General features: G+C 50.3%; 1 protein-coding gene across 4 annotated transcripts in view; it reads left to right on the plus strand.

The window, feature by feature from the left end:
• The window catches only part of PRDM2 (PR/SET domain 2), a 127840-nt gene extending 103105 nt beyond the window's left edge, over nucleotides 1–24735 (plus strand). For 2 of the 4 annotated variants that reach the window (XM_070474068.1, XM_070474074.1), the window contains 2 exons: nucleotides 18101–18244; nucleotides 24116–24735. In XM_070474068.1, coding sequence (XP_070330169.1) covers nucleotides 18101–18221 — 121 coding nt within the window. In that variant the 3' untranslated portion in view covers nucleotides 18222–18244; nucleotides 24116–24735. Of the gene's footprint in view, nucleotides 1–4949; nucleotides 5015–18100; nucleotides 18245–24115 lie in introns of those variants that run through there. The other 2 variants (XM_070474070.1, XM_070474071.1) reach the window with 2 other exon arrangements.
• Nucleotides 24736–26744: the final 2009 nt, after the last annotated feature.

Raw genomic sequence — 26744 nt, forward strand, 5'->3', positions numbered from 1 at the left:
GTGGTTGTGTGTGCTCAGTCATGTCTGACTCTTTGCGACCCCATGGACTGTAGCCAGGGATGGAACACTCCTCTGTCCGTGGGATTTCCCAGGCAAGAATACTGGAATGGGTTGCCACTTCCTACTCCAGAAGGCTCTTCTGACTCAGGGATAGAATCTGTGTCTCTTTCATCTCCTGCATTGGCAGGCAGGTTCTTTACCACTAGCATCACCTGGCAATCCTCTAAAGAGGTGCTTAGGACCTGAGAACACCCAGGGACCTCCCTAGTAAGCAAAGTACAGTGCAGAGAGGGGAGCATTGAGTGTAAAACACTGAACTTGAACAGTAGACTGCTTGCTTGCTTTTAAGCTCACAAAGCACATGTTCTACACATTGAGAGATTCAAAGGAATGTTTCGGTGACAGGGGCACACAATTACTTCCTCAGCAAAAGTTTGTCGCAGGAGAGGCACCTTAATTCTGCATTAAAGGTACATCTTTTTTATGGCCATGCCTGTGGTGTATCAATTCTTAGTTCCCTGGCGAGGGATTGAACCCAGGCTCCCTACATTGGAAGCACAGATTCTTAACCAAACTGGACCATCAGGGCAGTCCTTGTACTTTGATCCTTACCTGATGCCTCTGTGCTGTAATCTCTCTTTGGGATAAATGTTTTATCTGGTGCCAACTGTTCACAGGTGATTGAATCTGTAAGGAAACACCTGGATATTCGTTCCATCCCAGGACTTGCCGCCCAGGCTGCTGGCCCTGCCTATTATGACTAGATTTTCCTCTTTAATTCATGATATTCCCCCAGAAGTTTTTCAGAGTTTCCCTCATAATCAATGCATGGGCTTATACGTGTTTTCTCCTCCTACCTCCTTCATTCATGTTCGAGCTCCTTTGAATGAATTTTAACCAGTGAGTTTGGTGAGGGGAAGTCTGGGTTAACTTGGCCTTCACGGAGGGGCCATTTCTTTTGATGTACCTCAATAGATTGGCGTCAGATACTGTAGTTGATTTGTTGGTTCTGTTTAGTTACTTCATCACAATAATTAACACTATGTTTATAGCCTTAAAACTAAGAAATTTTAGTTGTTTAGCCCATGCCAGCCAGCAGCAGGTGTTCCATTAAGGTAATGTTCTGAATCTGGCTGGGCAGGTGCTTAGAGGGGAGAGTAGTTTGCTAGTCTGGTAGGTATTGTATGGTTAATTTCAGCCTGAGGTGGTAAACTTCCTGTGTTCCCAGCTGTGTGGAGGGGACCTAGTTTGGATTATTTCTCCAGGATGTTCACTTAGGGGACCCACCTGCATCAGAGAGTCCCCTAGGAGGCTTATTAAGAATTCCAGACATACTAAACCGTCATCTTTGGCAGGGGCTGGTGGTGGGCCTTTGAAGTCTTCCTTTTTATCAGCTTCTCCAATGAGTCTTACCCAGACTTCAGAGTTCCCCTTTGGGTCTTGTAAAGGGGGGGAAAAGAATGACATGATACCACCACATCTCATCATTTCATTTGCTTCTGGTTTTCCTTTTTAATTATTTTCCTTTGCTTTTTCAGTCTTTCTGATATATTCATGACATTTTTCATCTCTGAATGCTTATATAATAAAACACCCTGTGACAGATGAGCCAGGGCCACCAGAGAATTAGAAGAATCACTTCTGAGGGTCAGAGCCGAGGTGACACTTGAGGATCCCTTGCCTTGCGCACTGTTGCTCTTCGTGTATCTTTTTGAGGGGAATATATGACATTAGGTCATTAACTGGTACAAGACTAGTATCACAGAGAGCCCTGCTGGTGCTGTGTTCACACCACCCTACACCTACTGCAGCACCTAGCACACAGTAGGTACTTGGTGGTGGTGTTGAGTCGCTAAGTCATGTCCGACTCTTGTGACCCCACGGACTGTAGTCCGCCAGGCTCCTCTGTCCATGGGATTTCTCAGGCAAGAATACTGGAGCGGGTTGCCATTTCCTTCTCCAGTGGATCTTCCCGACCCAGGGAATGAACCTATGTTTCCTGCATTCGCAGGCGAGTTCTTTACCACTGAGCCCCCAGGGAAGCGCCAAAACAAGGTCCTCCTCCCTCTGTCTCCGGTTTTACCTCTGACATCTACTAAGGAGTCCCTCCCAAGTAGACCCTCTGCAATACATGGCCATGCATGGCTTCTCTTGCATGTTTTGTTATTTTTGCTCAAAACGAGGAATGCCTCCCTCTGGGAGCCTAAATGCTGTTTGGTTTCACGATGCCATACTCACTTGACAGGGCTGTGCCAAACAAAGCTATCGCCCAGACTGGACTCAGCACATCTCACTCACCTGGGCTGTTTCTCCATCTCACCCGTGAGTCAGAGCCTCTGTGTAATGGGATCCAGCCAATGGAGTCAGAGGGCTGCACACAAGCCCTTGAGGAAGGCAGCGTAGAGGTCTCCCATTTGCAGGTCATCAAGTCACATGTTCACCGTGACCTAAGGAATATTTAGCGTGGGTGCACTTTGCAGAGACAGGAGCCGGAGGGTGGGGTGGTGCCAGACATCTTTCTGAACTGCTGTAGGATCCCAGCCGTGGATAAAACGAGATAAGAGCCGAGGCTCAGTTGGTTTTCGTTTAACCAGCCTGGCATGTGCATGGATGCCCCTCACTCCCCCAATGACACAGGGAGCACCCATGCCCTTCTATGCCCAGCTTTAAATGTAGCCAAGAGTCAGCTCTATTTGTTTCCAAACCTGTTTATGCCACTATTTTAACAATGTTTTATAATAATACAAACATAATTATGTGTATGGCTTCCCTGGTGGCTCAGCCTGTGAAGCAGGAGATGCAGCAGGAGCAGTGGGTTCGATCCCTTGGTCGGGAAGATCCGGTGGAGGAGGAAATGACAACCCACTCTATTGTTGCCTGGGAAATCCCATGGACAGAAGAGCCTGGCAGGCTACAGTCCACGGGGTCGCAAAGAGTCGGACACGACTTGAGAGACTGACTAAAAAACAATGATTGTGTTTATAATAAACATAGTAATAAATATGCCAGTATTATTGGATGTGTATGATTAAATATTATCCAAGCCTATGAAATATGAACATAGAGGTTTTTTTTTTATGAAAAACAAAGTCGGATGCTGAGAAAGGCTCATGGTAATTTGCTTAAAAACCTACCGTTTCAATTAGGTGTGAGTGAGAAACGTTGAAAAATTCACATAAAGATAGAAGCATTTTGCACTCAAGTTGCTCTTAAAAATTTCTTAAGTTCTTGCTCCACTTGAAGCAGTAAGTGGAGAATAACTATGTGATGCATTATCGGTGTGGTTTAGTTAAGAAAGATGGTAGATCTTGGCCCTTCATTCATTCATTGATTCATTTATTGACTCAAGAATGCGGGGCCAATGCCTGCTGTCATGTGTTGGGCATTGTTCCAGGAGGATGTCGCAGGGAGCAGAACTGACAAAATTCCCCACCCTCGTGGAACTCCTGTCCTGCTGGGAGAGACAGACGGTGAACAAGCAAGTAACTATAGAATGTCAGCTGATGAATGCTGTGGGGAGAAGTGAAACGGAAAGGGAAGTAGAGTTTTAAGTGAAATGAGGGCTACCATGTAAGTGTAGCCTGACTGTAAAGGGACTATATGTATATAGAGAGAGAAGAGGGGGTGGGGAGGGAAGGGAAAGGACGCCTGTGAACATAGGGCAGGAGAGCCCTTGGCAGAGAAGACAGCAAGTGCAAGGGTCCTGAGGCAGTAGCATCTGTGCTCAGGGGACCAGGTCACAGAGGACCAGGAGAGGAGTCCAGGGAGGTAACCAGGGGCCAGTTTATATTGGCTCATGCAGTTCCTGGGAAGATTTCGCTTTTATTCTGAGTGCATGGGAGTCATTGAAGGGTTTTGAAGGGAAGAGTCATATGATATGACTTGCTTTTTCAAAGAATCACTCTGGCTGATGTATTAAAATAGGCTGAAAGGGGCCAATAGTAGAAATTCTAGGAGGTGCGCACAATAACCCAGGTAAGAAACAGTGGTGGTTGGACTGGAATGTAGCAGTGGGGGTGGTGAGTAGCAGTGGAATCCTGGATATCTTCTGAGGGCAGAGCCTCAAGATTTGCTGAGGATTGGACGAAAGAGAAGTCAAGGATTATGACAGGTGTTTCTGCCTCCGCATCCAGAGGGATAGCGTTGCCGTTCAGTGATGAGGTGATAGAGCCAGTTTGTGGGGTACTTGTGTGCTGGGAATTCAGTGTAGGGGCATGTTAAGTTTGAGATGCCATTAGACACTCAAGGGGAGGGGAGTTGAATACACAGGTTTGCGTTTTAGAGGAAGGGACCCAGCTGGAAATGTATTAATAAATTTGAGAGTCCTCAAGGGTACCCATGAAACTGAAAACCATGAAGCTGGCATCCCCCGGGAGTGAGTGCAGATAAAGAGGAGCAGCCCAGAACTGAGGCTGGGGGAGCTCCAGTGTGAGGTTGGGGAGGTCTGGGAGAGCCCGGCAGTGTCCTGGGGCTGCTATGCCGTCCGATGCAGGGGACCTGCAGGTCATGGGCTGCAGGCTCCTCTCCTGGATTTGAGTAGGTGCTCTCTGCTTTGCCCTCGTAAGTGGTTCTCCTCTTCACCATCGTAGAACATTTTGGGGCCTGCGGTGCTGGTGGACATGGCCCCTGGCCTCGTCCAGGTAGACACGCCAGCCAGAGTCACCCCAACTTTGCTGCCACTCCTCCAGGGGGGATGACTGTTTCTGCCTGAGAAACCATCTGCAGCAAGCCATGGGGACCCCAGGAAAATGCAGGGCCTCTCACAAAACTCTCAGACCGGCTTCCTGTAGCAGACTTCATGAGCTCTTTCCCCAGTCTTTTTCCCATCTGCAAACTCCCCAAATCCCCTGGTGTAAGACTTGCTTTGAGACTCAGGCAGAAAAAGGATAGGAAACATGTGAGGGTGAAGGTAGGTAGTAACAAAGTAACAATCCCCTCTCTGTCCCCAGGAGTGGCCTTCAGAGACAGAAATGATCCCTTCTAGAAACCCTGTCTCTCTTCTTGCTGGGGTAAAGTAAGTTACACATTTTTTGCTTTCTTTTTCCTTCCCTCCCCTCCCACGTCCAAATGAAGCAAAGCAAAGGACAACATGGTAAAGTGAAGCCAGAATGTGTCCTGTACATTCCACGGAACCCGAGGCTCAGTCAACAGAAACTATTGAAGGTGCATGCAGAGCACCCCTACCCCTCAACACACACAGTGTTTCTGCAGTCAGGTCCCTTGTTCTGAGCTCTCATATCCTCTCCTTTTGCTCCTTCCTGCTAATCACACTTTGTAATTTTATATTTGCTTTTGTATTATGCAAGTAATGACCTTCTCCTGCAAGGTCACACACCCCAGTGTTCTAGACACCGGGTCTGTTCACTTTACTGCTCTAACCCTGTGCCCGGTGTGGGGTCTGGTATATAACAGATGCTTGATGGATCAGTGCTGATAATCAGGAGGATGCTCGGTCTTGTTTAGCTTGTGGACAAGGCTCACTCCCCTTCATAGGCCTGGAGGACACCTCTCCATGATGGCACATGATGCCACGTGTACATGTGCAGAGTTGAAAATCTGGCTCCCAAAGAGAATAAGAACTCAAATTCAGGACCTGTTGCTTCATATGGCTGATCTTAGAAATTTTCTGTCTAAAAAGGCTCAATTAAAAAAAAACAAAACACACCAAACTTTGGAGTGCTTAAAGGGTACCCTCTGAGGTTCAGCATAACCCAAACCATGGCCTTGCAGTCATTGTGCCTTCAGAGTTCATGTCTGCCCAGCACTCCACTGTGCCCCACAACACCCGGCAGGCGCAGAGCAGTCGGTCAGTACATAGTTATCAGATAAATGAGGAACATACTTTGGGCTGAACGACGGCCAGCACCCTCCTCTTGGGAACCTGCACTGCCTGTGGGCATATGAACCCCCCCCCCCCCGCCCCCCTGTGCTCTGGAGTAAATGACTCTGACTTCAACCCCACGCCTGCATCTCGCCAGCCAGCTGTGTGTTGTTGGGCAAGGTGCCGAACCTCTCGGTGCCTTTGTTCCCCACTTGTACACTGAGGCAGTACTCATCTCACCGGCATCTCGTGGAGGCTGCATTTGTTATTCCACGTGAGGCCACAGGCACTGCGCTCAGCATGCAGTCAGCATGGACATGCTAGCTGCTGTAACAAGCATGGGTGACGAGAACCCATGAAGCATCTGGGCAAACCTGTTCCACTGAACCTCAGTTTGGGAGATGCTAATCAGGAGGAAGGAAAATCAGGAAGGGTTTCATTCCCCATCTGCCACTGTAGGCTCCTCAGGAGTGTCTGGATGGTGCCTCACGCCTGTCCCCTGCAGGAAGGGAGCCCTCCACAAGTGAGCGGTTCCCAAACCAAATGGAGTGCAAGATCCTAGTGAGGGCTGAACAGCCCAGAGAGGAGTCAACAGCCTGTGTCCAAGTCATTTATCATCTATAGGCCACCTCCGTCTCCCGCTCTGTAAAAAAAAAGGGTGAACTGTCCCAACCCTGGCCACCAGACCCGTCTTTCAGGTCAGCTGGGATTCAGGGGGTGCAGGCCTTGGGGATCTTGGGGCAGAGATGGGGAGAAGGCTCAGGGGTAGCCTCTGTCCAGTCCCCTTCACCCTTGAGGAGGATGCCTGTAGGCCCACAGTGCCCCTGTCCTTTGGGCAGCAGCATCACCCACTGACTCACATCTGGTTCAGGCACATAGCAAGCGTGTCTTTCCCCTGGTTGTGCCAGCCCTGCATCTGGGACACCCTGCCAGAACCAGGCACGCCCACGCCTCCCAGGACAGGCTGGTCAAGATGCCTTGGGTAGCAAAGAGCCCCTAAGCTCCCTCAAGGCTTTCCATCACAGCAGCCCCTTCTTCTTGTTGACATCCTCAGACAGGCAGCACGCATCAAGTTTTAGAAATCCTGTGATCAGGACTCTCAGTTCCAACAACTCCAGACCATGTGAGGGTTTATCCCTGGAGTTGATTTAATCTTTTTAACTTCTTTGGTTTTAGACAACTTTGAAAGATGGAATGTTCATAATAATTAAATTTTAGTGTCCTTATAGAATTTTACAGTTTCAAAGAGCGTTCCCATCTGGACCTCATGGGAGCCCCAAATTGGGAATCTGTTTTCTATGCATCCATCGGTCTTGTCACACTTGCATTTGTTCCTTTTTCTTTTTGGCTTCCCTCCCGTTCTTGCAAGTTTCCTTTTGAAGAAAGCAGACTGTTTTGGCTCATGTAGAGAAGGGCCAGCATCTGGGCTTGAACCGAGTAGTTCCAGGAAAAAAAAAGGCAGTGAGCGGCAGAGATGCGGCCAGGGGTCAGAGCTGAGCGCCAAGGGGTCTGCTCCTTTCTGCCTCCTGTCTGGGCTGCTCATCCCCAGCTCGCACCTCACAGACCGTGACATCTCCTGCAGGTGTGACATCCTTCAGACATGACCCACTGCTGAGTGGAGTGGGGAGGGTGTGCTGGGGACCCTGGTTTGAGTGGGGTGGTGAGAGCAACCTTCTGGGAAGACACTGCCTTCAATGATTTGGTCTCGGAGCGACACAACCAGGTGCAGTTAGGGTTGGACTGCATGGGGAGCCCGGCTCCTGGTCTGCCTTTATCATTTAGGGAACCATCTCTGAGCACCTCCTGGTGGCAGGTAGCAAGTGGGTGAGAAGTGCATAGACTCTCCGTACTCTCCATGACTGAGTCCCCAGGGGGCAGCAGGCGAGTGGAGGCAATGACAAAGCTGGGAGGGCCCTTGTCCAGGCCATGCAGGCCGCCTGCCCCCCAGGGTTGCTTTTGCCCAAGTCCATCGGGGCCTCAGGCTGCCCTTCCTCATTGTCCCCTACAAAGCAGTACAACCAGGCATTCTTGGTCCTTCCCAAGAAAAGCTTGCCCTGTGACCTTGAGCAGGTTACCATCTTGTTCTGGTTCATCGTCCTCATCTGAGAGTGATGGGCTGCTGACTTGGCCTCTGGGGTCCCCTGCCCTTTGCCTGTCCTGGCAGGCCAGAGGCAGCCACAGCCAGGATCTCCCAGCCAGGAAACTTCCTTTGGCAGAGGCCATTGCTGGCTGGGCCAGCCTTCCTATTGACCGGCTTGTGCCGTGAGCTGTCATGTGTTTGGAGTTAAAGTCCAGCAGGGTTGGGGAACACATGGCCTCTGCAGATCTAAGAAAGTGAAGTGAAAGTGTCAGTTGCCCGGTCGTGTCTGACTCTTTGCAACCCCATGGACTATAGCCTGCCAGGCTCCTCTGTCCATGGGATTTCCCAGGCAAGAATACTGGAGTGGGTTGCCATTTCCTTCTCCAGGGGATCTTCCTGACCCAGGAATCGAACGTGGGTCTCCTGCATTGCAGGCAGTCCTTCACAAGAGAAGCCTGAGGACCTAAGAACCTGGCTTAAAAGCCTCAAGACCCAGGCATGGTCTTTTGGAGCCAGCCCCAGCCCATAGCTACCCTCAGGGCTGATGATAGGGAAGGGAGCTGCCTGCGGAGAGGCAGACTTCAGTTCTGGGGTCAGATCTCTGCGAATCCTGTCTTCCTTTCTAACTTTCCCTCTTTCCGTTCTATTCATACCTCTCTGTGACCTACAAAGAGCTACTTAACCTCCCTTGCAATTGTCCCCTCAGCCATAAAAAGGCACAAGAAGCCATTTCACATGGTTAAGGGAATCATCTCACATGATTAAATGGAAAAAACCATCTAAGCCACTTGGAGAAGGAAATGGCAACGTCTTCCAGTATTCTTGCCTAGGAAACCCCACAGAGAGGAGCCTGGTGGGCTACAGTCCGTGGGGTTGAAGAAAGAGCTGGACACGACTTAGTGACTAAACGACAAACAACAATCTAAGCTACCAGGGCCCGAGATGCCAACCCTTTGAGTGTTAGTTGAAGAACCACAGCAACTGCCCCAGGCCAGGGGTTTTGAGTGGCTGCCCCATCCCCTAAGGACCAGTCTCACTTCCCTTCCCCAAGCCCTCCCACTGCAAAGATTTTCCCTATACGGCTTCACTAGGCACCGGGTCCTGCCCCAGATTTCAGAACTGGGCCACCGAGCACACCTCCTGCACCTGACGACCGCAGGGATTTTCCCCCAGCCCCATCCGCCCCCAGTTTCAGCACACAGGCGCCTTTCCAGGGATCTCATTTAAAAGGTAGGTTCTGGGGCTTCCCTAGAAGAGTTAAGACTCTGCACTTCCATGGCAGAGGGCACAGGTTCCATCACTGGTCAGGGAACTGAGATCCTACTGGCCAAGCAGCATGGCCAAAATAAATAATTGGGGAAAAAAAAATCTAGATTCTGACTCAGAAGGTCAGATGAGGGCTGAGTAGCTGTCTTTCTAACAAGCTCCCAGAGTACTGATGCTGGTCAGAATAGATGGATTCAGACTGAGGCTCTGAACAACTGGCTTTTAAAATCCTCCGTGCCTGGACTCCAGACAGCTAAATCAGAACCTGTAAGACTGAGGAGGGGGCAGGCACCAAGACTGTTTTCTTGTCTCCAGTGTTGGAGTCTGAGACCCACTGCAGGGCTCCTCTGAGCTGACATGGTCCCACCCAGAGCTGCCTTCTGGCTTCGCGGGTGGCCATGTGGTTGTTAAGTGGACAGAGGTCACTCCTTCAGGCCCTTTGGAATATTGAAAAGAGCTCTCTGATCCCTGTCACTACAAGGACTCTGTCCAGAAAGGGACCCAAGCTTTGGTGTGTCAGGCAGTCTTTCAGATCTTGGCTGTACCCCTTTTGGCTGAGACACCATGTTCGTGGGGCCTCCTCACCTCCCTTGAGCCTCCATCTCCTCTTTGAGATGCAGGTCATCACCATCCCACCCAGGAATGAAGGCCCTACAGTAACTCCTGGGGCATAGTTGTTCAGTCACTCAGCCGTGTCCCACTCTTTGTGACCCCATGGACTACAGCACACCAGGCTTCCCTGTCCTTCACCATCTCCTGGAGCTTGTTTAAACTCATGTCCATGGAGTTAATGATGCCATCCAACCACTTCGTCCTCTGTCATTTCTCCTGTCCTCAATCTTTCCCAATATCATGGTCTTTTCCAATGAGTCAGTTCTTCATGTCAGGTGGCCAAAGTATTGGAGCTTCAGCTTCAACATCAGTCAAGTCCTTCCAATGAATATTCAGGGTTGATTTCCTTTAGGATTGACTGGCTTGATCTTGGTGCAATCCAAGGGACTCTTATGCTCCTGGAGAAGACCAGGGCTTATTAGGCACTCAATAAATGACACAATTACCTTTTCCCCTTGTTTGACATCCTCATTTTACCAGCAAGACTACCATGGTTCACAGAGGTGGAGGCATTTCCAGAGGTCACATAGCAAGTTATGGGTGGTGGTTCAAGGACTGAAGTTCAGGCTCCGGCATCCCAGGACTGTTCTCTACTCCCACCCCTGACTCTCAGGCTGGGGGCGGTCCCATTCGAGTGGGCGGGGCCTCCCTGGAGCCTGCTTCGGAAGCCAACCATTCCCGGAAGTGGTGGGTACCAGGAAGCAGGTAGTGGCTCCCTCGGCTCCCATCTACTGAGGCTTCCCCCACCTCCAGGGAATGTCAACGTCATCTCAGCTTATCTCACCTGGGCATCGGCTTGCGCACCCTTTGCCTCTCCCTCGCTGCCTGCAAAAGTGCTGAACGTCAGACTCTGACTTGAGATGAATCACTCTCTGAGAATTTACGGAGGGTTATGTAAGACTCCGCGGCGGCTGTGTGGCCAGCCAGCTCTGGGGGTTGTGTCCCGAGAGATTCCTCCTGACCTGACTCATGCAGGCGGAAGAGACAAACGGGGGGGGTGCAGGCAGGGATCTCTGTTCAGAAGGCCCAGGCGGCCTGCTGGGGAGCACGGTGGGGACCCCGGAGACCCAGAGAGCCTGTCCCGGAACCGGCAGCCCCTTCCCTCGACCTTGAACTCCTTGTGGGGACTCCCTGGGCCCCTGCCCCAGTTCCTCTCCTCCCCATTCCTCTTGAGCTCACTTCTCTCAGGTATTTGTCTCCACCTGTTACTAAGGTTACCCGCAGCCTCTGGGCAACTAAATGCCGCGATCGGTTCTCTATCTTCCTTGACAACGTACGCAGAGTTGGACACTGTTAATTCTTCTTCCTCCTTGAAATACATGTCGACTTGGACACCACTCGCACGGTCATCCCCTACTCCTCCTCATCCCATCCTGAGTCCCTGGACCCCCACCCACCTCCACCCGTTTCCCCTCGCCTGAGCCTGTCCAGTCCACCTAAATTCTGACCCACCCCAAACTCATTAGTTTCATTTAATTCACCCTCTTTGAGGTCTCCTTTGGGTGTCTAGTGAACGTTGTAAAGGTGATCCTTTCAAAACATACCTCCCCACCAAGTATTCTCTTGTCTTCCCCTTCTCAGGTAAACAAACTACCTACCCTGGAATCTGTCTAGACTCTCATCCACCTGCCCCACCTGCAACATCCAGCTCCAAAATGTATCCCAAATCCACCGCTCACTTCTAAATGTCCTTGGCCACCATCTTGCTGGACTAACCAGTCTCCCAGCTCTGTTCTTCCTTATCCTGCTGTATCCAACACAGTGGCCACATCAGGTCATGTCACTTGCTGCCCAGAGGGATAGCCTGGCTCCCAACTAACCCAGGCCTATAAGACCCTCCCCTCCACCCCCTCTTCCCTCTCTGACGTTCCGGCCGAGTTAGGAGATGCTCTCGGGAGGTGGGGGCAGGTGGGCTCAGCCTCCCCTGGTGTCAGGGAACCTAGGGGCAGCCCTCATCCTGCTCACCTTCCCTCGCCTGCAGGCACCACCCATTTGGCACCTGTCCCCAGTCTGACCTGGGAAGGCGGCCTCTTGTGTTACTTACTCTTCCTGGACAGTTGCAGGGCATCCGGGAATCTTTGCATATTCATCAGCTTTGGACTTCTCTGTGAGTTGCCTTTTCATGTCATTAAATGATCTGTTCAGTGATTGGCAGCTTTAGCTCATTTTTATTAGGCACTCCTTAGTTTCTGTTGTTGCTACTTCATCTCCCAGGCCCCTAGCATCCTCTGCCCCCAGATGAGAGATCAGGTATGGGCCCTGCTCCTTGACATCACCTTCTCCCCAGGTCCCCAGAGCCCAGTGAGTTCAAGCTCCAGGAAAACCAGCTGAGGTGCTGCCCTGCTTCGCCTGTGAGTCATCAGCTCGTGCAGACGCCCCATGCCGACAGACCAACTCTGTTAGATCCTCACCAGGTCCTTGCATCACTCTCTCTGCTTGGAACCTGCACTGGGCCCTTCTCCATGTCACCTTTTCCCATCTTCTCTCCGACCCTGGTCTTCCCTCCTGCTCTTTCTCTTTTGTTTCTCATATGTAGTTCAGGGTATCTGCTGCCTCCTTCACCAGAAGGTTAAGAGAGAACGTGGCTGCTTGGGAGCCCAGAGGCCCCAGTCTCGGCCACCTTGCACATGGCATCAGTCTCCCTCTGAAAACAAGCGCTTTCCCATTTAGGCATCACTGAGTCACACATAGACCACAACCAGGTGAAGACCTCAATGTGCACCATTCACCAAAGCTTCCTTGGCAAAGCACTTGTCAGGTAGCAGACACACCATCTATCTAGCAAATAATGAAAGGCCCCCTACTGTGTGCCAGGCACGGGTTTAGGTATGGGTCCATCAGGGACAAAATGCCTCCAAGGGAGTCAGAAAGCAAATGGCCAGTTAGACACCGAGCGTGTTGGTGCAGTGAATGCATACAGTAAAGAAAGAAAAATGGACTGGAGGGCAGAGCATTTGCTGTTTTAAATAGAGTGTTTGGGAAGGAGGTTCAATGAGAAGGAGGCCCTTGAACAAGAACTTGGAGGAGAGACAGGGAGCCCTGTGACTCCTGGGGGAAAAGTTCTGGGCTGGGTCTGCAGGAATGAACTATTGGAAACATAAATGACACCCTCAAGGTCAAAGAGGACAACTCTGCCCTCTTGGTTCCTTCAGACTGTGGTGGGGGGTGGTTCTGATAGTGAAGAAGTGGTCGTCCTGCCCTTTCTGGACACCTTGGATTTGGGATAATGAGCGTCACCCGTCTTACGAGGTTCTGAGGCAGGATGCTGGAGGGGCCCACTAAGCAGGGTTCTGGCTTCTGCACTGAATGTGCACAGATTTCTGTGTCTGAGAAGCCTGTGTAGGGGATGTCTAGGGTCTATGATCACTCACTGCTTTTTTTGTTTTTTAACTTTTTAATTTTGTTTCAGGGTATAGCCAATTAACAATGCTGGAGTAGTTTCAGGTGCATAGCAGATGGACTCAGCCATACATAGATATGTAGCCATTCTCCCCCCAAACTCCCCTCCCATCCAGGCTGCCACATAACATTGAGAGAGTTGCATGTGCTGTACAGTAGATCCTTGTAGCTATCCATTTTAAATATAGCATTGTGTGTACATGTCGATCCCAAACTCCCTAACTGTCCCTTCCCCCTGGCAACCAGAAGTTCTAAGTCTGTCACTCACTCCTTCATTCAGTATGTTTTGAGGGTCTGCTGTCCTTGCACTCAGAACTAGGTGTGAAGGCTGCAATGATGAGCAGACCCAGCCCGGTTCTGTAGTCTTAGACCCGCACTCACCACTCTATCTCATAGATAATGTGGAGCCACCCTTGGAGGTGGGGGTTGTGTGGGCTGATAACTCAGGGGGACCAGGCCCCGACCATCTGCAGGGCACTGGTTCCCAGCCCGCCCCCACCCCCGTTGAGAACCCTGTGGATCTTAAAAGACACTGCTGCTTGAGGCCATCTCAGAGATCTGATGTCACAGGCCAGGGGGCAGCTTCAGGGGACTCTTGTGAGCATCGGGGGCTGAAGGCCACGGGGAGGAGGGCTCCACATTGATGTGCTGAAGGAAGTCTTGTGGAGCTGGGGAGAAAGGAGCCGAAGGAGTGAGGTGGCTGGGAGGTCAGCGGGGATGGGCTGTGCATGTAAGAGCTTGATCTCCGCTGGGAGCCCTGGGTTTGGGGACGCATCACAACCTTAAGCAAGGAGAGCAGATGGGAGGGGAGCCAGTGTGGAAGCTGTGCAGAAGACCCAACCAGGTGATGGAAGAGAGGGAAGAAGGTGGACAGAGTGGGCAGGGCCCAGCATTTCCTGCTTCCATGTTCCCTCCCCTCAGATTCACTCCCCTGGACATTCAGAAATATCCCCCTCTTGCTGAATTCTTCTCAGAAGGCCAAGGGTCCTTCATTCCCAGGCCCTCTCTAGCCCGGCTCTGCATTAGCTAGCTACACAGGTTGTCTCCGTTTTACAGATGAGGAGACTGAGGTTTGGAGGCCAGGAGTCAGGGAGGCTTTCCAGCGAGTATGAGGGTGGGAACTCGCACTCAGGTCTCTGAAGGCTGTGCTGCCACTTCCACCCCACAGCGGCCACAATCAAAACACCATGCTCATTGATACTGTATTTTATTGGCATCATTGACTCAATGGACATGTGTTTGAGCAAACTCCAGGAGATGGTGAAGGACAAGGAAGCCTGGGGTGCTGCAGTCCATGGGACTGCAGAGAGTTGGACACAACTAAGTGACTGAACAACAACAATAGCCCTATGAAATAAAATAAAAAAATAATAAAACTGCCCTTACCATTTTCTGGGTGGTGAAACTGGAGCTCAGAGAGGGTTCTTGGCTTGCCAAGGTCACACAGCCACTGAGTGGGACCGAAGAATCATGAGGTCCTTGTGGGTTACGAATATCTGGTTTCTTGACAGTACACATCTCAGCTGCTGGGCTCTCACAAGTTCTCCGACCAGAGAAAAGGTTTCACAATCAGAAAGGAGACTGTCCTATTGGATAGCACCACCCTAGTCCCTTAAGGAAACACCCAGATGGTGACTTAGTGTCCCTCTGCAAAATCGTGGCTCATGAAGCTGAAAGACCTGGACTTGACTCCCCAGGAAAGTCTCCATCTGTCTGAGCCTTCGTTTCCTCATCTGTGAAATGGGTTTAAAAGCACTTATTCCTTCCTTCCACCTGGGCTGCTGGCAGACTCCAGATTTAACAGAGGAGAGAGCACTAGGGAATCACAGGGGTCCTTGTGCATGTTAGCCCATGTTATCCTCCGTGAGGCTGGGCAGTGTGTGAGGGGTGGCGAGGGGCACCCACCTCTGCGGACCTTGCCCCTGACCAGGTAGACACCTAGGGTTGAGAAGAAAACCTGCTCCTGAGTGCTGATGGCTGTGGGGCTGCAGGCGCCTGAGAGTGGAAGAGAGTGTAAGGGAGCAGAGGTACCCACTGCAGTGGAGAAGGCTGGGAGGTCGAGGCATCACCTTTGATTGATAAGGGTGTTTTTTTTTTTTAATGTTTATTTATTTATATTTGGTTTTATCAGGTCTTAGTTGTGGAGTTCAAGATCTTTTGTTGCGGTGGATGGGTTCTAGATCACGTGGGCTTAGTTACCTGTGGCATGTGGGACCTTCATACCCCAACCAGGGACTGAACCCACACTCTCTGCATTGAAAGGCAGATTCTGAACCAGTGGACCACCAGGGAAGTCCCTGACTGATTAGGTTTCTGAATGTTTGATAGATGTGTGATGATGGTGACAGTGAGAGGAAGGAACTGGAAATTGAGGATGCTAGCCTGTTGTCCCCAAAGCTGCTATTTGTCCTGCTCTATTCCTCTGGAGACATGGCCCCAGAGAAGGGACAGCATGGGGCACCTGCCACGTGCCAGGACTGTCCCTTATTCTTTAGCTGGACGAGATTCTGCAGGTCATCTGTGTTTCCAGGCAGCCTGGCAGCTGACTGTCCCCTCCCAGCATTGAGTCAGCTGGCCAAGGGGTCTTGTCACCCTGGCGTGCCCCCCACAGGCCACCTCATGGACCTTTTGGTCTATCTGGGGCACAGGCTTGCTGCTGAGCATTGGGTCTCTGTTTTCTGCCTTAAATCTTGCTCAGGCTGGATCACACAGTGCAGGGGAGGAATCGAAGCAGGTGCAGCCCCGAGCCACGACTGAGAGCTAGGTCCTCAGAGGGGATCCGGTTTGTGGAGGGGACAGAAATCTTCCTCTGACAACTTCGGTGTGGGGCTGTTTATACGTTCTTCTATTCTGGTAGAGCTTCCCAGGTGGCTCAGTGGTAAAGAATCAGCCTGCCAATGCAGGAGACACAGGAGACTACAGTTTGATCCCTGGGTCGGGAAGCTCCCCTGGAGGAGGAAATGGCAACCCGCTCCAATATTCTTGCCTGCGAAAATCCCATGGACAGATGAGCCTGGTGGGCTACAGTCCATGGGGTCCCACAGAGTTGGACACAGCGGAGAGGCTGAGTGCGCATTCTTGATAGGTCACGGTGCTTTTACTATCTGGGCAGATTATTTGTCGTAGGGGCATCCTATGCATTTAGGATGTTTAGTTTAGCATCCCTGGCCCTGCCTACCAGATGCTGGGTGGCAATATCCCTGCCTTCAGATGTGACGATCCCAAATGTCTCCAGACATTGCCAAATCTGTGCCCTGGCTAAGAACCTGTAATCGAAACCCTGATGTTTCACCTTTGAGATAGTCCTCATTCCTAGTTCAGCCCTGTCCAACGGAGCGGGCCATGGCCAAGGCCTGGACGAGAGCAGCACACCAGCCTCACTTCCATTCTTCTACCCAGAGAGGCAGACTTGGGACCCAGAGCAAGTTACTTGACCACTCTGTGCCTCTGTTTACCCACCTGTAAATGAGAGTTAACAGAGTATCCACCATGTATGAAGAGTAAGACACTTGCTATACGTAAAATAGCACAATTCTGGGCACCGTATGCATCGTTCTTTTTTTGGCTGCACTGAGTCTTCATTGCTTCATGAAGGCTTTCTCTGGTTGCAGCGGGTAGGGGCTGCTCTTCGCTGAGCAGCTGCTCATTGGAAGGAGGCTGCCCTTGCTGTGGAGCGCAGGCTCTCAGCACGTGGGCTCAGTAGTTGTAGCTCAAAGGTTTAGTTGCCTTGTGGCCTGTGGGATCTTCCCGGACCGGGGATCAAATCTGTGTCCCCTGCATTGGCAAGTGGATTCTTAACAACTGGACCGTCAGGGAAGTCCTTGTGTTGCTCTTATTCAACAAATATTTGGTTTTGTGATGCTAAAGTAAGATGCAGCAGCGAACAAGACAAGGGCCCTGACCTTGAGATCTCATAGCTCCTGAGGGAATTTGACACATGATTCTGTGATTGCTTGTGACTCAGTATAACAAGTGCTGTGATGGAGAAATAGGAGGGGCAGTGGGAACCCACAAGGGGGACATCTCATCCAAGAATTAGAGAAGGAAGGCTTCCTGGGGGAGGTGGTATTCCAGCTAGGATCTGGAAGATGAGTATGAGTTAGATGGATGAAGGAAGGGGAGGAATAATGGTCTTGGTTACCTTTTTTTTTTTTTTTTAAATAGAGTATTTGGGTCTTTATTTTTATTATTATTGTTTTTTTTGGCCACACCACACAGCATGAAGGATCTTAGTTTCCCGGCCAGGGATTGAACCTGTGTCCCCTGCAGTGGAAGCACAGTCTTACCTACTGGACCACCAGGGAAGTCTCTGCATTAGCTATTTAAATAATAATAATAATGCTTTCCTGAAGAAGAAATCCTGTTTGAAGGGCTGTAGTAGCAAATAGCACCAAAGGGTGTCAAGGGATCCTGGTTTACACCCCCTCTGAGACCCCTGACACAAACGTTTTTGGCACAGTGAGACTGGGATGGCTGCCAGGTGCAGAGTTAATGGCCTGGAGGGGACCCAGCCCTCCCTCCTCTCCTTTCTGCAAGCGATGGTTGTAACGTGGTACCAGAGCATACTCAGATGCTTTTTGCGGGGAGAGCAATGCCCACGGAAGCAGCTGGGGAAGCGGTCAAGCTGCCATCTGCACAGCAAGTGTCCATTCCTGGCTCACCCCCCCATCCAGTCGGAGTCCTCAGGGTGGGCCTGCCCTGTGCAGTATCTGAGAACCTGGCAGTTAGATGCTTCTCCCGGCCCAGTGCCTCCCAGCGGAGGGAAGCAGGTAGATGGAGCATGGTGGTTGTTAAAGCTCACCTCCCATTGGCCTGAAGGTGCCCGGAGAGTGCATCAGCACCAAGGCCCTCCAGGTGCTGCCTGGGACACCCACTGGGCTGGGCCCCTGGTGATGCTGTGTGTTATTCCTCTCCCCACGCAGCTACAGTCTCCGCCTGGCATCCCGATGTCCTCCGCCAGCTGCCCCGTACATCACCAGACAGTGTAGGAATGTCAAGGCCACAGCTGCAGCCCAGCTCCAGGGATCCCTCCTCAAAGAGTAGGTGCTTCGCCTGCTCCCTGACAGGTACTCAGAGGGTGGGGGAGCCTCCTGGGGCTCTCGGGGGTGGGGCTTGGGGGTGGGCTGGGCAGGAGAGAAGGGGTTGGGCGTGATGACTCCTGGAGCACCGTGCTGTGTGCTCGGGGCGGGGGGCAGGAGGCCTTCCTGCTGGGACTGGGTGAGTGTGTGGACCCTGGACCACCTGGTTCAAGTCCCAGTTCTGTCACTTACGGGCTGCGGGACCTCTCTCTCTGAGCCTCAGTTTCCACATCTATAAAATGGGGATGACAATAGTACCTATTTCATACTTGTGAGAATTGCAAGTGTCAAATGTATGAAAGCACTTAGAACCTTGCCTGGCACAGAATAAACACCAGGTAAGTCTTAGTGATTGTACAACACTTGAAACCTTCAGTGGCTTTAAGCCCAGAAAAGGCTATTCTATCATGTACTTGAAAGTGGAAGGAAGTAAACTGAGATTTATGCTGAACCATGAGCTTCCTTCTAGATTTTCTGATGATGAAACCTAATTCATTCATGGAAGCTAGACTTTTCCTCTTGAGGGGCTGGGCTTTGCTACTGACCTGGAGCTGGCTTGGGTTTCTCTGCTGGTGACATGGCATGTCTTCTTTCACTGTGTCTCCAAGACCAGCATTTCAAGTACGACTGGGGCGTGTGTGCTATTGCTTCAGTCATGTCTGGCTGAGAGGAGAGGCTTGGCTAGAGTGTTCTGGAGAACGGCAGGCCGTGCGGGCTGAGCAGTTCCCTACTCCAGCCCCACGGGTGTCCTGGGATCACCCCTATGACAGCTATGTGGACTTTCATGCTGACGGGCTGGCTGGATGTGGCTTTCAGCTCAGAGCAGGTGTTCTTTGCAGCCTAAGAGAGGGTCAGGTGCAGCTGGAGTGATTTCTGCACAGACTAGGGTGTTTCTGTCAGCTACTGCAGTCTCAGCTGTAAGCAGGCCTTGCAGGTTCAGGCCCTCCTTTGGGGCCTGCGTGTGACCCTAGACAGGTGTATTCTTTTCCACTTGGTTTCAAATGAGTGCAGCTTCCTAAGCTGGGTGCTTGGATGCCTAGAAGCCCAAAATTTCATTTGCCTCTCTGCAGCTCACAGCTTTTTCTGTATACTCACCAACAGTGAATGATCAGAGCTCAACAGTTTAATTTCAAAGGGACTGAAACTTGCTCCTTAAAATCTTATTTAATTTTTTCCCTAATTTAAAAATTTTTATGTTTTAAATTTTTAAATAAGTATGCCGGGATGGAGGAGGTCATGATAACCCACTCCAGTATTCTTGCCTGGGAAGTCTCATGGACAGAGGAGCCTAGTGGGCTAAAAGTGCATGGGGTCGCAGAGTCAGACATGACTTAGCAACTAAACGATAATAAGTATGTATAACTTATTATTTTAAAATTTTTATTTTTAATTGAGGGATAATTGCTTTATAATATTGCCTTGATTTCTGCCATATATCAACATGAATCAGTCCTAGGCACACATATGTCCCCTCCCTCTTAAACCTCTCTTCCACCTCCCACCCCTTCCCACCCCTTTAGGTTGTAAGAGTCCTGGTTTGGGTTCCCTGAATGATACAGCAAATTCCCATTGGCTGTCCATTTTGCACATGGTAGTGTATATGTTTCCATTCTCCTCCCTCTATTCGTACCACCGTCTCCTTCCTCTCTCCTTCCTGTGTCTGTAAGTCAGTTCTCTCTGTCTGCATCTCTGTTGCTGCCCTGCAAATAGGTTCATCAGAACCATCATTCTAGATTCTGTACGTATGTGTTAATATACAATATTTGTTTTTCTCTTTCTGACTTACTTCACTCTGTTTAATAGGCTCTAGGTTCATCCACCTTAGAACTGACTCGAATGTGTTCCATTTTATGACTGAGTAATATCCCATTGTATGTATGTACCACAACTTTTTTTTATCCATTCATCTGTTGATGGACATCTACATTGCTTCCATGTCCTAGCTATTGTTAATAGTGCTGCAGTGAACATTGGGATGCAAGTATCTTTTTCAATTTTGGTTTCCTCAGGGTTTATGCCTAGTAGTGGGATTGCTGGGTCATTAGGGTAGTTTTATTCCTAGTTTTTTAAAGGAATCTCCATACTGTCTTCCATAGTGGCTGCATCAATTTACATTTCCACCAACAGTGCAAGAGGGTTCCCTTTTCTCCACACTCTCTCCAGCACTGTTGTTTGTGGATTTTCTGACAATGGCCATTCTGACCTGTGTGAGGCAATATCTCATTGTAGTTCTGATTTGCATTTCTCTAATAATGAGAGGTGTTGAGAATCTTTTCATGTGTTTTATTAGCCATCTGTATGTCTTCTTTGGAGAAATGCCTGTTTAGGTCTTTTGCCCACTTAAAAAATGACTTAAAAAAAAATCTTACTTATACTATTTGTCTTAGTCTGTTTGGGCTACCATAGTAAAATACCACAGACAGGGGGGCTTAAGCAATAGGTATTTACTTCTCACATTTCTGGGGGCTGGAAGGCCAAGATAGGGGTACCAGGATCATTGGGCTCTAGTGAGACCTCTCTTCCTGGCCTGCAGATGCTTTCTGGCTGTGTTCTCACATGGCAGAGGGAGGAAGCATCTTTTCTTACAAGGGCACTAATCCCATCATGAGGGCCCCACCCTCATGACCTCATCTAAACCTAATCACCTGCCAGAGGCCCCACCTCCAAATGCCATCACATTGGGAGTTAGAGTACAATCATGAGTAGGCATGGATATTGGAGTGGGGGCACAATTCAGTCCATAGCACTGTTTAACACAGTTCCAGCCATGACAAAGGATTTTAGCACAGGAAGGGATGTATAGGCCAGCACCCTCTATTTATAGAGAGGAGAAGCTGGGACAGAGGGGCGAGTGTCAGCCCTGGGGTCAGTCTTCTGATGCCAGATGGACCATGGGCTTTGTGGTCTGTACCCAGGGTACATGCATTGGACTTTGTCCTGAGGAAAATGATGATGTCCCCAGAGCACCCAGGACTGCTGTTCATCCTCCTGCCCTCGCCCAGGTAGAGGCTCTGTGACCAGCCTGCTGGACTGGACAGCCTGACCCAAGTGAGGGGCCACCACAGGGCGGCTTGGCTTTTCTCCAGCTGCCTTCCGCTGCCCCCTCTTCTGTGTTCTCGCGACGTCTCAGGCAAAGCCCGACGCTTTCACTTTTAGGTGTAACAAAACGCCACATTGCCTAGTCCAGCGTGAAACTCCCATTGCACATCCTATTTCACCTCTGTCTCTTCCCAGTCCTAGGCACCAGCCAGACTTGTGCCTGAGGGTGTAGGAGGGGCTGACCAGGGCAGGGACGAGGAAGGGCTGTCCGGGGCAGGGACTGGCACTTCTCACTCGTCTGGCCGACATATGATGCTCCTCTTGGCTGTCACTGTTCCTTTAGCTAAGACTGGCCAGCCTTGGGGCAGGCTTCCTGACACTGGCCCTCCCATGGGGTCCTGGGAATGGATGGTGGAGGGTCTCTGTGATAGGTGAACTCCCCTCTGGCACAGCCTCGGCCAGCTGTCCCTCAGCTCCAGTCCGCTGCTGGGGTCTCCTCCCTGGAGGGCTGCCTTTCCGGTCGGGGTCTGGCAGGATGGCTTCTTGCATGGATCCCACTTGATGACCCACAGGAAGCTCACATAGATGAGCCACACCAGACCAGAGGGGATTGCAGGCTGCTGCACGCTGGCCTGCCTTCCTTTCCTCCTGCTGCTCCTGCTCAGATGAGCAGGGTGCATGCTGGCCTCCACCCGGAAGGAGGCTCCCTCTTTCTAAGTCACCTAGCTCCACCAGGAGCAACTCTCTTTCCAGCCCTATCTAGGGGTCTGAGGTCGTGGGGAGTTGAAATTGACATAGGAGCACACTTTATGGAGTTGAATTCCCTTTCCAGTAATCCTGGCAGGTAATTCACTTCTCCGTGTTTCAATTTGCCCATCTATAAATTAGGTTGATAATTCCACACTACACCACTATATATAAGGGACTTGAGCATCTGTGGATTTTGGTATCCTTGGGGGTTCTGAGGGCTTCCCAGGTGGCTCAGTGGTAAAGAACCTACCTGCCAATGCAGGAGATGCAGGAGGCATGGGTTTGATCCTTGGGTGGGGAAGATCCCCTGGAGGAGGAAATGCCGACCCACTCCAATATTTTTGCCTGGAGAATCCCATGGACAGAGGAGCCTGGTGGGCTACAGTCCATGGGGTTGCAAACAGTTGGACATGACTAAACACACTGCACATCAACAGGGGTGCTGAAGCCAGTCCCCTGTGGATAGCAAGGGATGAGCATACCCCTCTCACAGTTATATTGTCAGCACTGCAAAGGTTAGCACATGAAAAGCACTTAGTATGCCTGGTATGTAGTAAGTCGTCCCACAAATCAGCAATATAATTATTATTCTTTTCACTGAATTATTATATTATTATTAGTAGTAGTAATAGCAATAGTAGATAGTACTTGTAATAGTAATAGTAAATGATGACCAGTTCCACTGGAGGAGAGAACTGAGCCCCTGAATTTGGCCTAGCCCAACTCCAGGCTCATAGTCAACCCTGGGCAACAAATGTCATTAAACAGTCACCCATGGGCCTGGCTTTCTGTGCCAAGTACCATAACCAGGGTTTTCTTGGAGGAAGGATGAGGAAGTAAGCCACTCCCCCAGGACACAGGGCACACATAGGCTCGGGACGGGGCTTAACCCTATCTCTGTGCATCAGACTGACCTTGTAAAGGTTCCTTCTCCTCTCTGATCCTGTCTCTTCCATTGAAACTGGGATCTGTGTCACCTGCCACCAGGGTTGTTTAGTGTATTAGCATGAAATGAAGTGACAGTGTAATTACTTTGGAAAACTGGCAGTATCTACTGATGCTGTACCTATGCCTTCCACAGGGCCCGGCAGTTATATTGCTAGGGGTACACTCAGCAGAAGTGTATACACATGTTTACCACATGTTCATATTTTATATACGCACACCCTACTGCCAAGCATTTCCGCTTAGCATAAATACGTACACGTGTGCACCGTACATGTCTTCTAGACACATATAAGAATGTTCTATTGACATTACTCATGATGGCCCCAGACTAGAAACCACCCATCTGTGCATGGGCAGTGGACTAGGCAGATGAAAGTGGCCTGACCTTGTACTAGAATCCATAACATAGACTGAAAGAACCAGGGCCACATGCTCGATGAGCGTGTGCATCCTCAGGTGGGTGCACCTCCAAAACCATTATGCAGAAGCCAGGCCCAAAAGGCACATGTACCAATTGATTCCATTTATTTAAGTCAAAAAATGGGTTATGGCTTCCCTGGTGGCCCAGTGGTTAAGAATCCAAGTGCCGATTCAGGGGAAATGGGTTTGATCCCTGGTCCCAGAAGATTCCACATGCTGAGGGTCAACGAAGCCCAGGGTCCTCAACAAGAGAAGCCACCACAATGAGAAGCCTGCACACTGCAACTAGAGGGTAGCCCCCTCTCACTGCAACTAGAGAAAGCCTGCTTGCAGCACTGAAGACTCAAAAATAAGTAAATAAATAGCCAAAAATAAGTAAATAAATAAATAAAAACAGGTAAAAGCAATCTATGGTAATTAGGTCAGGAGAGTGGTTATTCTAGGGGGTGAAGGTGGGTGGGTATCCTCAAGAGGCGCCTGGGTGGGGCTGATGGGAGTTTGGTCATGTTCTGTTTCCCCATCTGGGTGCTGGTCACAAAGGTATGTTCACTAACAGTTCATCAAGCCATGCTCTTTCTGTGCAGGTGGTATTCTTCTGAAAATAATTTAACTAGAAAAATTCAGTAGAGGGACCATGCTCGAAGAGGTAGGCACTTGAACATGTAGCCGTCATTGTTATTTTTCTTCTCTTTTTCTCCTCAGCACCTGAAGTGACCTGGAGTCAGTGAAGCCAAAGGGACTGGCCTTCTGCCCTGCAGGAAGTACCGACCTATTCCAGATCCATGAGCCTGCGAGAGAGAAGGAGTGCGTGTGTATATGTGTGTGCGTGCATGTGTGTGTGCGTATGCGTGTGCCTGTGGTCTTCAGACAAGGGTCCTGAACCCCAGGGAAGCTGGAGGGTAGCTGGCTCGGCACCGAGGATGACATGCGGGTGCTGTCCCCAGGCCGTGACCTGCAGCTCAGCCTTCCTGTTGGGAGGGGCCCCTCCTACTATGCAATTTTTCCAGAGCTCCTTGATCCTGCTTTTTGCTTCTCTGGTCGTCTTTTGCCACGGCGGGGACTTGGGTCTGGCCCCAGGGGTCAGCTCCAGCCCTGTCCGAGCAAGGCCTTCAGGAGGAGGCCAAGTTCCCCTTCTGGCCAGCCCTGCTCCTGCCCCCCTCCCGCTCCCCCCACCCCCGCCTCCCCTCACCCCTAAAGCCTCTGGGAATCTGTAGCCTGTAGACACTTCGGAGCCTTGCTGATCATCTCCCTTGGCCCTTGCACTTGGAAGCCTTTTCTCTCTGCCTGAGCAATCTGAGCCGCTGGCTCTTGAGTCGTTTCCAGATTGGCCGTTCTCGTTTGTCAGGCCCTGTGCGTCCGGGAGAAAGTCCTAGTCCCCATTTATAGATCAGACTCCCCCCTGGGAGAGGCAGGGACGGCAAGGCATCTGGTGGGGGCAGGGGGCGAGCGCCTCGTGTGCTTCTTTGCCTCACTTGGGACCATCAACACCTTTAGTGTCTGAGCTTCTCAAATTGGCTGAAAAGGGAAACAAACAAACAGAAACTGGGAAACGAAAAATAAGTTGGACGATTAAAAAGCCTGGGGGTGGGGGTGGGGCGGTGGGGAAGAGATTCCCGGAGACCGTCCATCGCCTGCCAGGGAACAATGCAGCTGGCTTCGTCTCTGATGGAGCAGTCCATGTCTCGGAGAAACGGGTGAGCTGAGCTAGGAGTTTGGACCCAGTTCAGTGAGGGTCTTGGGTTTTGTGCCTTTGGGGCAGACCCCAGACAAGGATGTCTGAGACCACTTTGGTGCTGTCTTCTCAGCCCCATTTTTGATGGTGATGCACCAGACCCAAAGTGGAAAGAGGGGACCCTTTAGAGTATGTAGGAATGGTCATGCAAAAAAAAAAAAGGGACTTTTTTCAGGGCTATTACGGTTGATCTTGCAACTCTGTAAATATGTATGTAGACACTTTTAAAAGCACGTATTTATGTCCCTGACTGTAAATGCCCCATTTTTAAAGTTTTATAACTTGTGTTATTTAATGAATCCGTCGACTGGCTGCAGCATGGGGTCTGATAACGGTCCAGGAGGAAAGTTTTGTTGAGAGCCTCATGTGGGCAGAAAAGTGCTGATTGTTGGCTTGTTCCCATCCTTTTTCCCACCCCCCCAGCTACAGGCCATGATTTGTTTTAAATTCTCACAAACTGGAATCCTTTGGCCCACTCCTAAAATTAACCCTCATGAGCATGAAAATCTGTGGCCGTTCTTTAACCTAACGATACGATTTTGTCCCCTCCATGTTGACACTCGTAAACTGTACCCCAGCCTCTCAGTTCTTGAGGGTTTGTTTTTCCTTTCAGCAGCGAGGAAGGCCCACGAACCCAAAGCTTGGAAAGTCGCCTTCAGCCAGTGGAAAGTTCTGGAAAATGTGGTGGGAGGGCTGGGGGACACTCATTTTTTTTGCATGTGCAAACTTGCTGGTCAGCCTCCAACCCTCAGACTATCAGGAGAACTGTCACAAATGTTCCAATCATGAAAACGGGGGTGGGTGGGTGGGTTGGGTTTTTTGTTTTTTAAAAAGCGGTGTTTCCTGGTCAGTGATGGTCTTCGAGCGTGGGTTTGGATTGCAGAAGAGGACATGTGAAGAAAATTAACAATAAAAGTGTGAGGCGAGATTGTGAGAAACAGGCGTGGGAGTGATCATTTTGGTTCTGGTACTTGGAGTCTTCTGTGTCTGAGGGGTGGGAGTGGGCTGGGGGTCCTCGAAGTTTCCATCCTAGCCATGAGAGAAACCTAACGTTTCCAGGAAGCTCCCCATGGAAATACCCCCACCGGTGAGCAAGCTCACGCTACATTCATGGCCCTCTTCCATCTGCCAGCCAGTGAGTTAATAAGCCACGTGGCTGAGACTAGAAAGGCCTCCTGTGATTGCAGACATATTCTTTTCTTTAAGCAGCTTCATTGAGCTCAAATTCACATATCATACCATTTATCCATTTATGTGTATAAATCATTGTTTTTTAGTACATCCACACAGTTCTGCAGCCATCGCCACAGTCAGTTTTAGAACATTTTTTATCACCCCCCAAAAGAAACCCCACACCCAATAGCAGTCACTTTCTTATTTCTTATTTCCAAGCCCTTAGCCCCAGGCAACCACAAATCTGCTTTCTCTCCTTGCAGATTTATCTATTCTGGATATTTTATGTAAATAGAATCATACAAAAAGTGGTCTTTGTGACCAGCTTCTTTCACTTTGCCTATTCTCAACGTTTATCCAGGTTGTGGCATGTCTTGAGACTTCATTCCTTTCTATGGCCAAATACCCCATTGTACGGATGTGCCA

Source organism: Odocoileus virginianus, chromosome 11, assembly GCF_023699985.2.
Source record: "Odocoileus virginianus isolate 20LAN1187 ecotype Illinois chromosome 11, Ovbor_1.2, whole genome shotgun sequence".
NCBI classification, from domain to species: domain Eukaryota; kingdom Metazoa; phylum Chordata; class Mammalia; order Artiodactyla; family Cervidae; genus Odocoileus; species Odocoileus virginianus.